Source organism: Uncinocarpus reesii, genomic scaffold (assembly GCF_000003515.1).
Source record: "Uncinocarpus reesii 1704 scaffold_1 genomic scaffold, whole genome shotgun sequence".
NCBI classification, from domain to species: domain Eukaryota; kingdom Fungi; phylum Ascomycota; class Eurotiomycetes; order Onygenales; family Onygenaceae; genus Uncinocarpus; species Uncinocarpus reesii.
In genome coordinates this window covers 7,856,631-7,869,175 of record NW_003052500.1, presented here as the reverse complement: position 1 = coordinate 7,869,175, position 12,545 = coordinate 7,856,631, and the positions used below count along the sequence as shown (strand labels likewise).

General features: G+C 51.4%; 5 protein-coding genes across 5 annotated transcripts; 3 read left to right on the top strand and 2 right to left on the bottom strand.

Moving 5' to 3' along the window:
- Positions 1-18: 18 nt before the first annotated feature.
- UREG_02951 (uncharacterized protein) lies at positions 19-1,556 on the bottom strand (the record flags this gene model as incomplete). Its single annotated transcript, XM_002543389.1, has 2 exons — positions 19-1,314; positions 1,380-1,556. The coding sequence occupies 2 exons, from the start codon at positions 1,554-1,556 to the stop codon at positions 19-21; spliced, it is 1,473 nt and encodes a 490-aa protein (XP_002543435.1).
- A 3,455-nt stretch (positions 1,557-5,011) lies between these two features.
- UREG_02950 (uncharacterized protein) lies at positions 5,012-7,597 on the top strand (the record flags this gene model as incomplete). Its single annotated transcript, XM_002543388.1, has 7 exons — positions 5,012-5,112; positions 5,174-5,214; positions 5,269-5,446; positions 5,495-5,966; positions 6,029-6,090; positions 6,167-6,580; positions 6,640-7,597. The coding sequence occupies 7 exons, from the start codon at positions 5,012-5,014 to the stop codon at positions 7,595-7,597; spliced, it is 2,226 nt and encodes a 741-aa protein (XP_002543434.1).
- A 663-nt stretch (positions 7,598-8,260) lies between these two features.
- UREG_02949 (uncharacterized protein) lies at positions 8,261-9,301 on the top strand (the record flags this gene model as incomplete). Its single annotated transcript, XM_002543387.1, has 2 exons — positions 8,261-8,312; positions 8,367-9,301. 2 exons carry the CDS (start codon positions 8,261-8,263, stop codon positions 9,299-9,301), a joined length of 987 nt encoding a protein of 328 aa, XP_002543433.1.
- A 105-nt stretch (positions 9,302-9,406) lies between these two features.
- On the bottom strand, positions 9,407-11,013 carry UREG_02948 (uncharacterized protein; the record flags this gene model as incomplete). Its single annotated transcript, XM_002543386.1, has 5 exons — positions 9,407-10,037; positions 10,091-10,204; positions 10,257-10,409; positions 10,463-10,736; positions 10,794-11,013. 5 exons carry the CDS (start codon positions 11,011-11,013, stop codon positions 9,407-9,409), a joined length of 1,392 nt encoding a protein of 463 aa, XP_002543432.1.
- Positions 11,014-11,789: 776 nt separating this feature from the next.
- UREG_02947 (uncharacterized protein) lies at positions 11,790-12,371 on the top strand (the record flags this gene model as incomplete). The annotated part of the gene is made up of 1 exon (XM_002543385.1): positions 11,790-12,371. The coding sequence occupies one exon, from the start codon at positions 11,790-11,792 to the stop codon at positions 12,369-12,371; it is 582 nt and encodes a 193-aa protein (XP_002543431.1).
- Between the last annotated feature and the right edge of the window lie 174 nt (positions 12,372-12,545).

Here is a 12,545-nt window from a genome sequence, read left to right as displayed (position 1 = left end):
GAAATCGGGGCGGATATGTCAAATGTACCCTGCCCAGGTGATGATAACGATCAATACAAGCTTGGCATGCTCCAAGAAATTTAGGAATATTGAGCCGCTTTCACATAGCTCGGGCGACAGGTTTTTCCTTTCACCTTCCAATGCACAATTATTGCAATCTTCGTAGCAGACCGCGGGTACAGGCTCGTTAGATTGCCGTTTGCGTAAATCTAGTGAGTCGCTCGAATTCGCATGTACAAAAATGTCAAAATCGAGACCAAACTTCCGGGGATCAAGGTTGTAATATCCGGGGGAAATGATAAATTTTTCGACCCTATCCCCGACCACCGGTGGGCCCCAGAATTGCGGGGGGTGTAGTGGAGGGATCGCCTTGCATTCATCCAGACTGCAGAAAAAATTCAGACTTGGGGGGCCGACTTCAAAATTACAATCGCCGTCCTCGGGGGTACGATTTGGTCTGCAAAGCGAGCCTGGGGGGCAACCCCATAAGTAATTCGATGGAAGTGGCTGGCGTGGTGTGAAGGTTGGGTTCACGGTGCGCGATGGGCAGACTGAAATCTGCGTCACGGTTCTTGTGACTGTTCGGTCGGTTCCAGTAAGGGTTCTCGTTGCAGGAACAGTTTGAATAATTGTGGTCACTTTACCCGGTATGGTGGTGGTTTCCGTCACCGTGCTGGCGGGCAAGGTTGTTGTGATGGTTATGGTCTCGGCTGGGAGCGTGGTTACGCTACCGGGAAGCGTTATTGTACTAGCAGGAAGCGTAGTAGTAACTACGCTTGTGACTGGAGGCAAGGTAATTATGATTGTTGTAGTAACCGGAGGTAGAGTGGTGACAATAGTTTCAGGTGGAAGTGTCACTGTTTCTTCGTCTATAATTGTTGTCGGTGGAAGCGTCACTGTTTCCTCGTCTATAATTGTTGTTGGTGGAAGTGTCACTGTTTCTTCATCAGTTACAGTGACAGTCGTAAACTCTGTTTCCTCAATTACTGTCGTCCTGATGTCTGTAGAAACCACCGTTGTAATGACCGTCGTGGTATATGGCACCGTGATCGTTTCCGTTACCCGGACTGTGATAGTCGTAGGTGGGCCTGGCACGGTGATTGTTTCTGTCACAGTTTCAGTGACGGTTTTAGGGTCTTCAGGCCACTTTGTGGGCCAGTCGGTAGGCCACGGCCATTTCGTAGGATACGGCCATTTGGTAGGATGCGGCCACTTGGTGGGCCACGAGACTTTTGAGATTGTGGGCAAGGTAAAAGTCCGTGTGATCAGAATTGTCGATGTATAGCATCCCGAATGTAGACAGTAAGCGTTGAGCTGCACAAGGTTAGGAACTCCAATCTTGCAAGCCACTAGCTATGGCATGGTGTTGCGCAACTCACCGCGGCGTTGTCACCATCCCCAAGAACGTCTGCTGGTACTCCAGCTGGACTTGTGGCAGCTGTGGGAACCGGAGAAGAAGGACCGTAGCCAATGTCATTGGTATGAACGCCACTTTCACCATAAACTTGAGGGTAAAGCGATGCGCCCAAGACGAGAATTGAATGAAACAACTTCATGGTACCAATTGGTCTCCGCCGGGACAAGCTGTAAGGTTTGGACAGTCACAGCCAACAGATGGGGTGCCTCTGTAATGGCTGCGACCGTTGTGAAGTAGGTAGCGGAAGAAGAGAAGTGGAAAGCACAGGCAGAGGAGTGCAGCAAAAGGGGGAAAGTAGAAGATTAATCTGGAATGTCCTCTCAGCCAAGGGAGATGCGCAAAAACAGCTAGTGAACGCAGGGCTGGGATAATCATGAAAACATCCGCGTTGGGTTGCCAGGTACAACAAACCTGGGTGAAGACTCGCAGGTCCCTGGAACGCCACTCGAACAAACACTTGAATAAGAAGGGCCAGCAACCGGGGTATTAAAAAGCGACGTAACTCTGGGGGATCACACAATGTCCAAGGTGCGAAGCCAGGGCTCCTCACCGTCATAATAATGAGTCGGCCCGCCGAGCTTCATCACTTAGACGGAAAGCAGGCAGTACGTTTGGGGGGAACTCGTTGACATCCTTCAGCCTCAATTGATAACCACGAACACGAAGAGAGTGCTCCCCATGATGGGCTCGCTGGTTCGCCGCTTTATGACCATTGGGAGGCTTAATACGAAGGAATTGAGGGGCATATCAACAACAAAGAACGCTAACCTAGGGTCCCCTGTTAGCCGGGCTTTTTGTCCATCAACTGCGAGGCGCCAGTGCAGAAGCGGCTGCTTCGTTCCAGTATGTGTCCGAGTGGGATGAAAATATAACTATAGCACTGGCCATGACCTAAAGCTGAGCCTTGACTGCAGTCAGATCGTCGCCACAGGGTGGTCAGATCTCCATGAGGAAGTTCTTTCCAGGCCAGTTGGCGGTAGAGCCAGAGTGCTGAGGTGCGACCGGGCAACAAGAACCGGGGTGCAACACGGGTGGATACACGGTCATCCCATCAGCGGTGCTCAGAAATGGGAATCCCGTTGGCTTGGAACAAGGTCCGCAAGCGGAGAGTGGCCGTCTTCTGCAGCAGACGAGAGACAAGAGACGCAAGAGTTGACGATGCGAGATGGCAGGACGTTGACAAGATGTCGAGGCGGTGATGAGTCAGCAGGCACTTCACTTCTTCTCTTCTTTCTCTCTCTCTCTCTTCACATTGAACAGGCTGGCCATATCTCACATGCGCACAAAGAACTCCAACAAGGCCGTGCTTCTGCTTTGTCTGAAATCTCCCATGGTTGTTCCTCGTCTCTCCTCAGCTCGTGTCCCGTTCCCCGCAGGATCGGCCTGTCTGCAGACTGCCAGCCATTGTCTCGGCATGCTCGACGTGCCCCTCTCGGAAGAGACAAGAACCATGCAAATTGCTAATCGGATCCCTGTCTCATGGGAGTCTTCTGGCACTGTCTCTCAGGAACGAGGTGCGAGTCAAATGTAACACTGCCATTGATCGAAAATCAATTCTCGTGGCAGCTCTTGTCAGTGATGAATCAGGGTGCCATTTCAAACCTCGTCTGCTTTGTTTCTCCAAGCAGCCGGATGCGACGCCCGCCCTTTCTCGTCATTCGTCCCTCCCCGGGATCCTCCGGGCTTGAGTTCCCCACGTCTGCAAGTCAGTGACATGGGGGTTGTGGGCCGGGATCACGCAAGGGTGATTCTGGCTGCCATCGCTGCTGCAACGAGCCGCCGCTGAGGAAATCTTCGGCCGCGAACCCCAAAAGCAGCGAATCAGATGCGATGATGGCTGGAAATTTGCGGTTGTCGTGCAAAACACATGTTTGGAGTCCTTCCTCCGAACGCCTTGGTTTGCGCCCACGTTCCTGACTGCCAGTGACTTTCATCCTGGGACTTGCCGGCAGCTTACAAGCCAGTTCTGTGTCAATGGAACATTCAGGGCAGAGACAATCAATGACTCGTTGAATCTCCCACAGTTAGCCCTGTGAATGGCCCAGCACTTCGGATGCTACGAAAGGTGGGGTTTGATATCTTCTCTCAAAGTTCTTTCCAGGAACCGAAAAATTCCTGCTAAGACTCAGAGGGTACACGGAGGAGAGCAGCACCGTTCATGAGCGCGCGCAGGCACTTGAATCATGACGACTAGAAAGAATAATTGCACCCCCCGTCCGCCCCTCTTCGCTCAAGAGTAAGTCTCCGGCCGTTTTGGTGAGTCTTCACTCCTCATCATACTTGATTTCCACCTTGACACGATTGCTGCAAGCTTACTACGTACAGCCCTCGTAAATTATTTCGACGTCAACGACGGTCGCAGTCATGGGCTTCAGTGGCAGACATCAGTCGCGGCTGGCTTTCCGCGGGGCACATTGATTTGACAATTCTTGACTAGCGTTCCCGTCGATGATCCTTGTCGATTCTCGATAACTATGCGAGGCAGACAACCTTTGTGAACTTCTATTAATAATACTCTTATGATGACAATGACCCTCGCAGCGGATAGGTGAAAGAAACTCAATAATCGCGCGCATTTCTGGCGAATCTCCCGGAATCCTCCCCACCGACAAACAGCTGCTCAAAACCACGCGCCACACCAGATTCTCGAATCCTGGTCGGACTAAATGTAACTTGCCGTTTAAGGCCTTCCTTGATTCAGCCGTGGGCTGTATTATTGGCAACTTCCCCTCCGATCGCCCACCTTCGAGGCCCTTGGCGTCGTCCGTCCAACCAGAACACGATGTGTCGCCGACTTCTTTCCATCCTTGCGGAGCATGGGTCTAGCTAGGAGGGCCTGTTGGTTTCTTCACCGGAAATGGATGACTGTCACCGCCGATGGCGAGTGAACGACCTTGTGGCGGCTGCGCCGAGCGATCCCACACTTTTCATCACTACTCGGCTGCTGAGTCTTGACTCAATCTTTTCGACACGGCGCCTGGATGAACTGCTTCACTCCGCTTCGCTTGTCGAATTGCCGCGCCCAATAACTTCAACCTAGTTGTGCCATCAACAGTATACTTTTTGCGTGTATTCTGGTTAGTAACTTTTGTTTTAGTTGGTGATAGCATACAGTTTCTGCACCGTATTATTTGGCTGCATTGCTACTTGACCCGTTTTGCTGGTTTGCATCATAGGCCAACTGCTTGCTCAATAGCTACAGTCGTTCCAGAGGGAATCAAAGCTCTGGCTAAACACTTCTTTTAATATCTCGTTGTTTGATGTCAAGACTTCGAACAGCCTACATCGTGTTTGGATTGTTGCTCTTCAAACGATCTCGACGAGTTCGTTTGGTCTGTAGTTCAGAATGATATCCATCAGGCAGTATTGACGGCGATCATAGTTCCTCGGTGGCATGAACGAAGCCTAGACACCCGTTTCGAATCTCATTCTTCTCGTTATTCAGCAGTGCATGGCAAACTCACCTGCGATGGCGCGTCTTTCCATCGGCTTTTTGAGCGTTGCCTTACTCTCTGCAGAACTGGTATCGTCGCAGGCCTTCCAAGGTCAGAGGAACATTTCTATATGTAACTGGAGCAAACTTCGAGGTGTGTCATGCCCTTCCTACCCCCACTGACTAGTGTACTGAGCCTTTACGTAGCGGGCGTCATTCGAGACACGATATATTTGGATGGAGGTGAGCTCTGGTGGAGGAGGTATGTATTTTCCAGCTGCTCATCAGAATCTTCATGCAATCACTGACATGCCCGTTGATAGGGGGCTCACAGATGGCACCTATGATGGGGTCGACAAAGATGGTATCTCCTTCTAGAAATTCATTGGCAGTCAGCATCTAGCTGACGTCCGCCCAGCTTCAGTTGAAGGTCAAGTGTTTACACTTCCACTTTCTACTCCTTTTGACACGGCACACACCAATTTGACTGGCCTGTTCGGTCGCATGAACGCCATCAATGGTGCATCCGCCAGTCTTACTCCAAATTATGTCGACGGTGCCATGCTTGCCAATGATTATGAGTTCATTCTCTATGGGTACAGTCACAATAATTAAGCCGGCTGAGCTATTTCTGACGAACGTAGGGGCCTCCACCGCCAAACAGACAATCCTCCGCCTGAAGATCAGACTCTCTCGTATGAGCGGTACTACTCGGGACAAGCAGGCTCCCCGAATTGGAAAGAGGGATTTGTTCTAACCCACACCAACAACAACGTAACTCGATATATCACCCATGGTGCCGGCGTATCCGTTCCCAGTGAGAACAGAGGGTACTATTTCAGCGGGATGCGCGGAGAAAACTGGGGCCCAATCGCTATTGCGGGTCCCTTGGCCAACGATTCTGCGAATTCTCTTGTTTCAGTGGACATGAGCAAATGGAGGGATGAAGAGTGGGACAAGTCGACTTTACCTCCAGATATCATTCCGCGAGGCAAGGCAGAACTTGCCTGGGTCCCTGTCTCCGACAGTGGAGTGCTCATAGCTATTGGTGGCGTCCCATACCCTGAGGATGTTTTCAAGGGTGGCAGCCTAACTGCTAACCAAACTCGTGATAACGTACGTCTAGATCCCCTTTCGCTATTAGGCCCTTCTGCATGGATAATCTAATCGTGTTCTAGGAACGGCTGGGGGACAGTTTCATGAAGACTGTATCTATATATGACATTGCAAGCAAAAAATGGTGAATATTACTGCAACCCCTCCTTTGCTTTCCTGCTTCTTTTCCCTGTAAGCAAATCACTTACTCACTACCATAGGTTCACGCAAAATACTACTGGCATCGCTCCTCCCGGGCGTAGCGACTTCTGCTCAGTTGTAGCGTCTGCCAAAAACGGGAGCTCACACAACATCTACATTTATGGCGGCTACGGTGGTAGTGATCGAAGCGAGAAGGCATTCGACGATGTATATATTCTCTCTGTGCCGTCCTTTACCTGGATAAAGGCATCTCAGGGGCAGAGCGAGCACGGTAGACGCGGGCATAAATGCGTTAAAGTCTATCCTAACCAGATGTTTGTTCTTGGCGGAGAATTTCTAGGCAAGTCGATATGCTTAAACGGAGGTGTCATTCAAGTCTACAACTTGAACACTCTTAGCTTCCAAAACGTTTATGATCCTGAAACATGGGAAGAATACAAGGTCCCTTCGCTCGTGGTTGATGAGATAAGAAAGTGAGTGATGGTTTAACACTTGGTTCGTTGTATATTTGCCCTTTCTAACTGTAGTATAGTGCTGATGGCGGTGCCACGGTCAATGACGACCTACGTGCTATTTTCTCGCGAACTTATTCTAAACCCATTAAAACGTATTACCCCTACAGAGCCACAGAGACTCCTTCGGAGCCAGAGCCATCTGGTGGAGGTGGCCTCCCAAACTGGGTTGGCCCGGTGCTGGGGGTGGTTCTTGGGCTCATCTTGATCACGGGCTTGGTCGTCGCTTGGCTTCTCTGGCGTAGACGCAAGGATAGACGGTACGCTCCTAGCGAGGGTGCTACGAGCGAAAAGCGGAGCCGGATTATGGGCTGGATCTATGGAACGTCGATGCCCGGCAAGAATATTGATGCAACTACCACAGCAACAACGACTGATCATGGCCCGCCGGAGAAACACATGTCAGCGGGTTATTCCGAGGTCGGAAACGAATCTGTCACAACGCCGCATTCGAGACCTACCATTGTATATTCGGACCTCAATGAGGCAGCGAGCTCACCAGTGCATGAACTTCAAGCTAGTTCACGCCCGGCGCTGGGTATGCAACCGCTCCACGCAGATTCTGCCGACCGATCTCGTAACGTATTTTCAGGCGCCACGATTGCGACGCCTTTGGAACTTCCCACCGAATATAACGAGTCCCCGATCTCTCCGCGCCCTCGATTCCCCAGCGATGCCGGAAGCTTCATTAGCCCCGTTTCCCCTGAACCAGGACCCGTTTCCCCACCAGCCAGCCCGCCTCCGCAGCTACTTTCCTCGCGGCCAACGCACAATCGGCATAATTCATCGCTATCGAGCATGGGCTTTCCCACCTCAATGAACAACGCGGCCACAGGCGAACATCACGACAACACTGACAGAGTGATCAATGAAGAGGAGAATTTACAACGAAACCATTTTGTTTCAGGCATCACAGAAGACTTTTCGTCTGACTCAGAATCAAACCATGGTGGCGAGCCGGAGGTCAAAACATGGTGACGGGGTGAAGATCCGACATTCTGGAGCCAGATCAGATCTACCCTTGCGGATATACTTTGGAATAACGTGTCGGTCTGGCATGTATTAATGTGGCACTTATTGCACCCCTTACTATCCCTGCTTTGCACAACTTGATGAGAGCATGTTCATGAGGTTTGGAAATAATTGATATTTTTGGTCCGGCGTTAATATGATACATAGCCAAGGTAACAATAATGAAGAAAACGGCATCTCCTGCATGTCTCAAGAGGCCTGCATGTTCATGATTTTTGGGATACTTGGTGGAAATAAGCAAAATCCGGCGGTGGTTTAACTTAATTCCTTGTTAACGCCGGTTGCAGTGCACATTCACGGAGATATGGAGATTATGGTGTATAACCAACTCAACAGGTGCAGGGCTCAACAGTCATAGACAAGAACAGTCGCTGAACCAACAGTGTCCATATGAAATGCAGGCCATCTGAATTTTTGCGGTGTTAACTTACATGACCAACCTGCTTCAAGGCCTTGGACAGTTACACAATATAACCTAAGAAAACTATAAAGGGCGATTCACTTCAGGAGTGTATGACTGCTGGTTAAAATCATTGAACACACAAAACGGACTTTCATTGAAGCAGCTGTCCCATTTATACCATATCTGCATATTCTGCTTCAATCATCATGCCTACTGTCGCTGGTAAGCCGGTTGGCCCTGTTGGTTTCGGGCTAATGGGTAAGTGCACCATTCTATGGCATCCTTCCGTACAGCTACCAAGTAATTCTCCAGGGTTCACATGGACACCAACCCCGACCCCATACGAGGAAGCATTTGAGGTTATGAAAAGCGCTCTTGGTGCGGGTGCCAATCTATGGAATGGCGGGGAGCTCTACGGCACGCCAGACGCAAACAGCCTTCATTTACTCAAGGCCTACTTCACCAAGTATCCCGAAGACGCTGATAAGGTCGTGCTCAGCATTAAAGGCTGCGTGGGCCCTAATGGGTGCGACTCGAGTCCTGCAGGTGTGAGGCGCAGTGTGGAAAACTGCGTGCGGATCTTGGATGGGACGAAGGGGATTGATATCTTTGAAGCAGCGAGGATCGACAAGAAAGTACCCATCGAAGAGACAATGCGCACATTCTGCGAGCTCAAGGATGAAGGAAAGATTGGCGGAATCGGATTAAGCGAAGTGAGCGCGGCGACTATCAGACGGGCTGCTGCCGTGGCTCCTATTGCAGCGGTCGAGGTTGAGTTGAGTCTATGGTGCACAGATCCCATGGAGAATGGGATTCTATCAGCATGCACAGAATTTGGAATTCCCCTTGTGGCATACTCTCCGCTTGGCCGGGGGTTCCTGACGGGCCAAATCAGGACCGCGGACGATCTTCCGGAAGGCGACATGCGTCGGCAATATCCGCGCTTCCAACCTGGTGCATTCGAAATCAACCTGCGCCTTGTGGACGCTTTGCGGCAAGTCAGCCAAAGGAAAAAGGTGGCATTGTCCCAAGTGGCGATTGCATGGGCGATTGCCCAGGCGAACGAATCCAAGGGGTCAAGTATTATCCCAATCCCAGGTTCACGGAGCAAGGGGCGCGCGGTTGAAAACTCGACTGTGATAGAGTTGAAGGAGGAGGAGCTACAAGAAATCCAGGCGATTCTGAGCAAGTTCAACGTGCAAGGAGAACGATACCCTAGTCATCTCATGCAACTGAGCGACGTGTGATCCCGCCAATACATCAAGTTTCGGAATGCCTACAATCGGGCACTGTTTTGAATCATTACCGGAGAAATATATATTTAAGCTGCATTCAATATATAAATTTTAAGCTTACATTCGTGCAAGTAGAGGGCCCTGCAAATCGTTTCCTTTCTGGCCAACGCGCGCCCACGCATTGTTATGTTTCCGGCTCAGAATCTTTTTCACTTCCTCAACTGCCACCTGCCTGGCTTCTGTCGCCGGGTTGTAACCCAAGCCAGATGACTGGGCGATCTCCTCATCAGGGCGTGCATCATTTTGCTTGCCGTCGGCGCGCTTGTAAACAGAAACAACCGCGGCGCCTCCAAGGCCTAGGTTATGCTGCAGGGCAACAGTCGTCTTCGGGGCAAGGCGGTTGTTTGCCCATCCGCGCAGTTGCCACACCATTTCAGTGCATTGCGCAAGTCCCGTGGCACCCAACGGATGTCCCTTGGAGATCAGCCCGCCAGACGGGTTAACCAACACCTTACCACCATGGGTGATATTCCCCTCGCGCACAAACTTTCCGGCCTTGCCGGGTTCACAGAGACCAAGGGCATCAATAGTAATAAGCTCATTCGCAGCAAAGCAATCGTGGAGCTCGCAAACCCCGACCTGAGAAACGGAAACGTTAGCTTGGGCAAGGGCCTCGCGTGCGGCGCGTTTCGACATTTGATAGCCGACGAGATTCATGGCGGAGTCGCCATAGGTGTCTGACTGGTCACTGGAAAAAATGTGAGTGCGAACATGTCGAGCCCAGTCAGTGAGGAAACTCACGTAACAATAGATTGGCCGACAATTTCGATGGCTTTGCCCTTGAGCTCAGGATGCTTGTTCAACCAATTTTCGGACACTAGCACGGCTGCGGCGGCACCGTCAGAGGTCGGGCAGCTAAGGAACGTTAAATAGTTATTCGTGATCGCACGTTTATTTAGGGACTAACCACTGCAACTTTGTGACTGGCCCATACATGGACGGACTGCCCTTGACCTGGTCGAGGGAATAGACCGTGCGGAACTGGCTGTAGGGATTCTGGGCGCTGTGAGCATGGTTGACGCGAGCGATCTCATTGAGATCATCGACCACGGCGTCATATCTCGAGACAGAATTAGCTCAGCCCTATGGTCAGGGAGGGATCTCGCGAAATACTTTTCAATGTACTCTAAGCCAGCATTTCCGAATAGACTCATGTTCCCAGGCTCACTATTCGGGTTCAAGTCGAACATCTTCTCGGCTAACAAGCCTTGCGGGATCGCACGGTCCAAGAAGGCCTTCTTGATGCGGCCCGCTTGCATTTTCTCGAAGCCAATGACAAGGGCAACATCGGCTGCACCGAGGCCGAGTGACTGGCGAGCAAGGTATAAACCGGATGAGCCGGTCGCGCAGGCATTGTTCACGTTGACGATGGGGATTCCCGTCATGCCTGCCTCAAGAAGTCAGTGCGCGGCCAAAGGGATGTCAAGCACGGGTGGCACGGTACCAAACTGGTAGAACACGCGCTGGCCAGAGGTCGAGTCTCCAAAGGCATAGCACGCGTAGCCTTGCTCGATCTGGTCGTAGGTGATGCCGGCATCCAGCAGGGCTTTTGTTCCGGCTTCAAGCCCCAAATGCGGGTAATCTCTGGCTGGATTTGGTTTGAGGAAAGGGGTCATGCCGACGCCTACAACGTAGACGCGGCCAGGGTTCGCACGAGCAGGCATTGTTCGATGAGGAGGACAATGGTTTGGTTCTCAGCAATTCGGCTGCGACGAAGGTAAAGGTCGCCTTTGTCTCGACGAGACTCGAGGCCGATTAAAGGGCGTTGGCATGGCGCGGGCCTGAATCCCGCGAGCCGGCACAAGCTGGAGATCCGTGGGGATTTGGGAGCGATGTGTGTTGCCCGCGGTGATTCGCCCCGGCCGGCGTTGATTCAGCGTCATCCATCGGCCCGAGGTGCAATAACTAGTTAACTAGTTAATGGGAGCACGAACTGGCTCACGTCTTCTGTTTCTGAGTTTCCCTCATCCACTTCATAGAAGATGGGCCTAGCAATGGTATATATATCGATTAGCGAGGTGTTGTCCAGCATTGACAGCCGATGAATGTTGATGGAAAGTATGCCAAGTCTCGATTAGTTAACTAGTTAACTAACTTGTTACTCCATACGGAAGCTAGCTAGATACAAGCTCTGCTATAAATAAACATGGGATGAGGGCATCTGGCGGAGGAATATTCTCCCCAGTCATATAAGCTGCGTCACCCGTGTTGCTCTTCCTGATGAATTTGACACTAGCTCATGGATTACCTTGATGCCCGCGTTGCTGAGCAGCAATCTCTCTTACTCGGGAGCAGCCGAAATGTTACCATTGACGATAGCTGGACAGGGTTGGCTGACGACCGACCCTATCAATGGTGAACGAGTTCTTCTGAAGCCTTACATAGTTGACTAGTTATAACCCCGACCAAACCTCCGACATACACAACTGAGCAAGCTGACATGACCGCACCGGAGGAAAAGTGGGAAGAATGGGGATCCGAGCGCATGTTTCGCGCAATTCATGACAAAGTCGCGCTCTTGAGCCATCAAGGCGGCGTCAAGGTCCTAAACTGCGACGACGAGATCGTCCTCAAGGTTGGAAGCAGAGTCCGTCCTTCTGAGGAGATCGCCATGCGCCTCGTCAAAGAGCACACTGACATCCCTGTTCCGGAGATCTTGCTTGCCGCATACGTTGGCGATGAAGGCCGCCTGGCGATGAGTGTCATTCCCGGCGCTCCGCTGACAGAAGCTTGGGATAGTCTGGATGATGCAACAAAGAAACGCATATGCGTGGAGACTTGGTCAATGATTGAGAAACTCCGCCGGATCGAGAAGCCCGCGGCGCTGCAGCACCACTTCCTCAGTCTTGCCGACGGTTCGCCCTGTATCAACGACCCCGTTGTGGCCGGCCTTTGCTGTGCAGACCCTCCGCATCCGCCGCTCCTTGATGACGATGCTGTTCGCGCCCGCATCATGGACCTGACAGCTCCAACGAAATATGACCTGAGTGGTATTATGGCAGCAAGGGGTGTTTTGTTTTAGCGCACTCTATAGACAATCAGTCAAGGGCTTCAAATGTTAGTTGGAACACCATGTATGCAGATCAACTGAGCGGCATTGCCCACTAGTTATGTGACCTTTTTGTATGGCTCGCAGTGACTGAGAAGAGCGCTTATAGTTAGAGTCTCTCGCTGCCTCGGCATCTCGCACGTGATG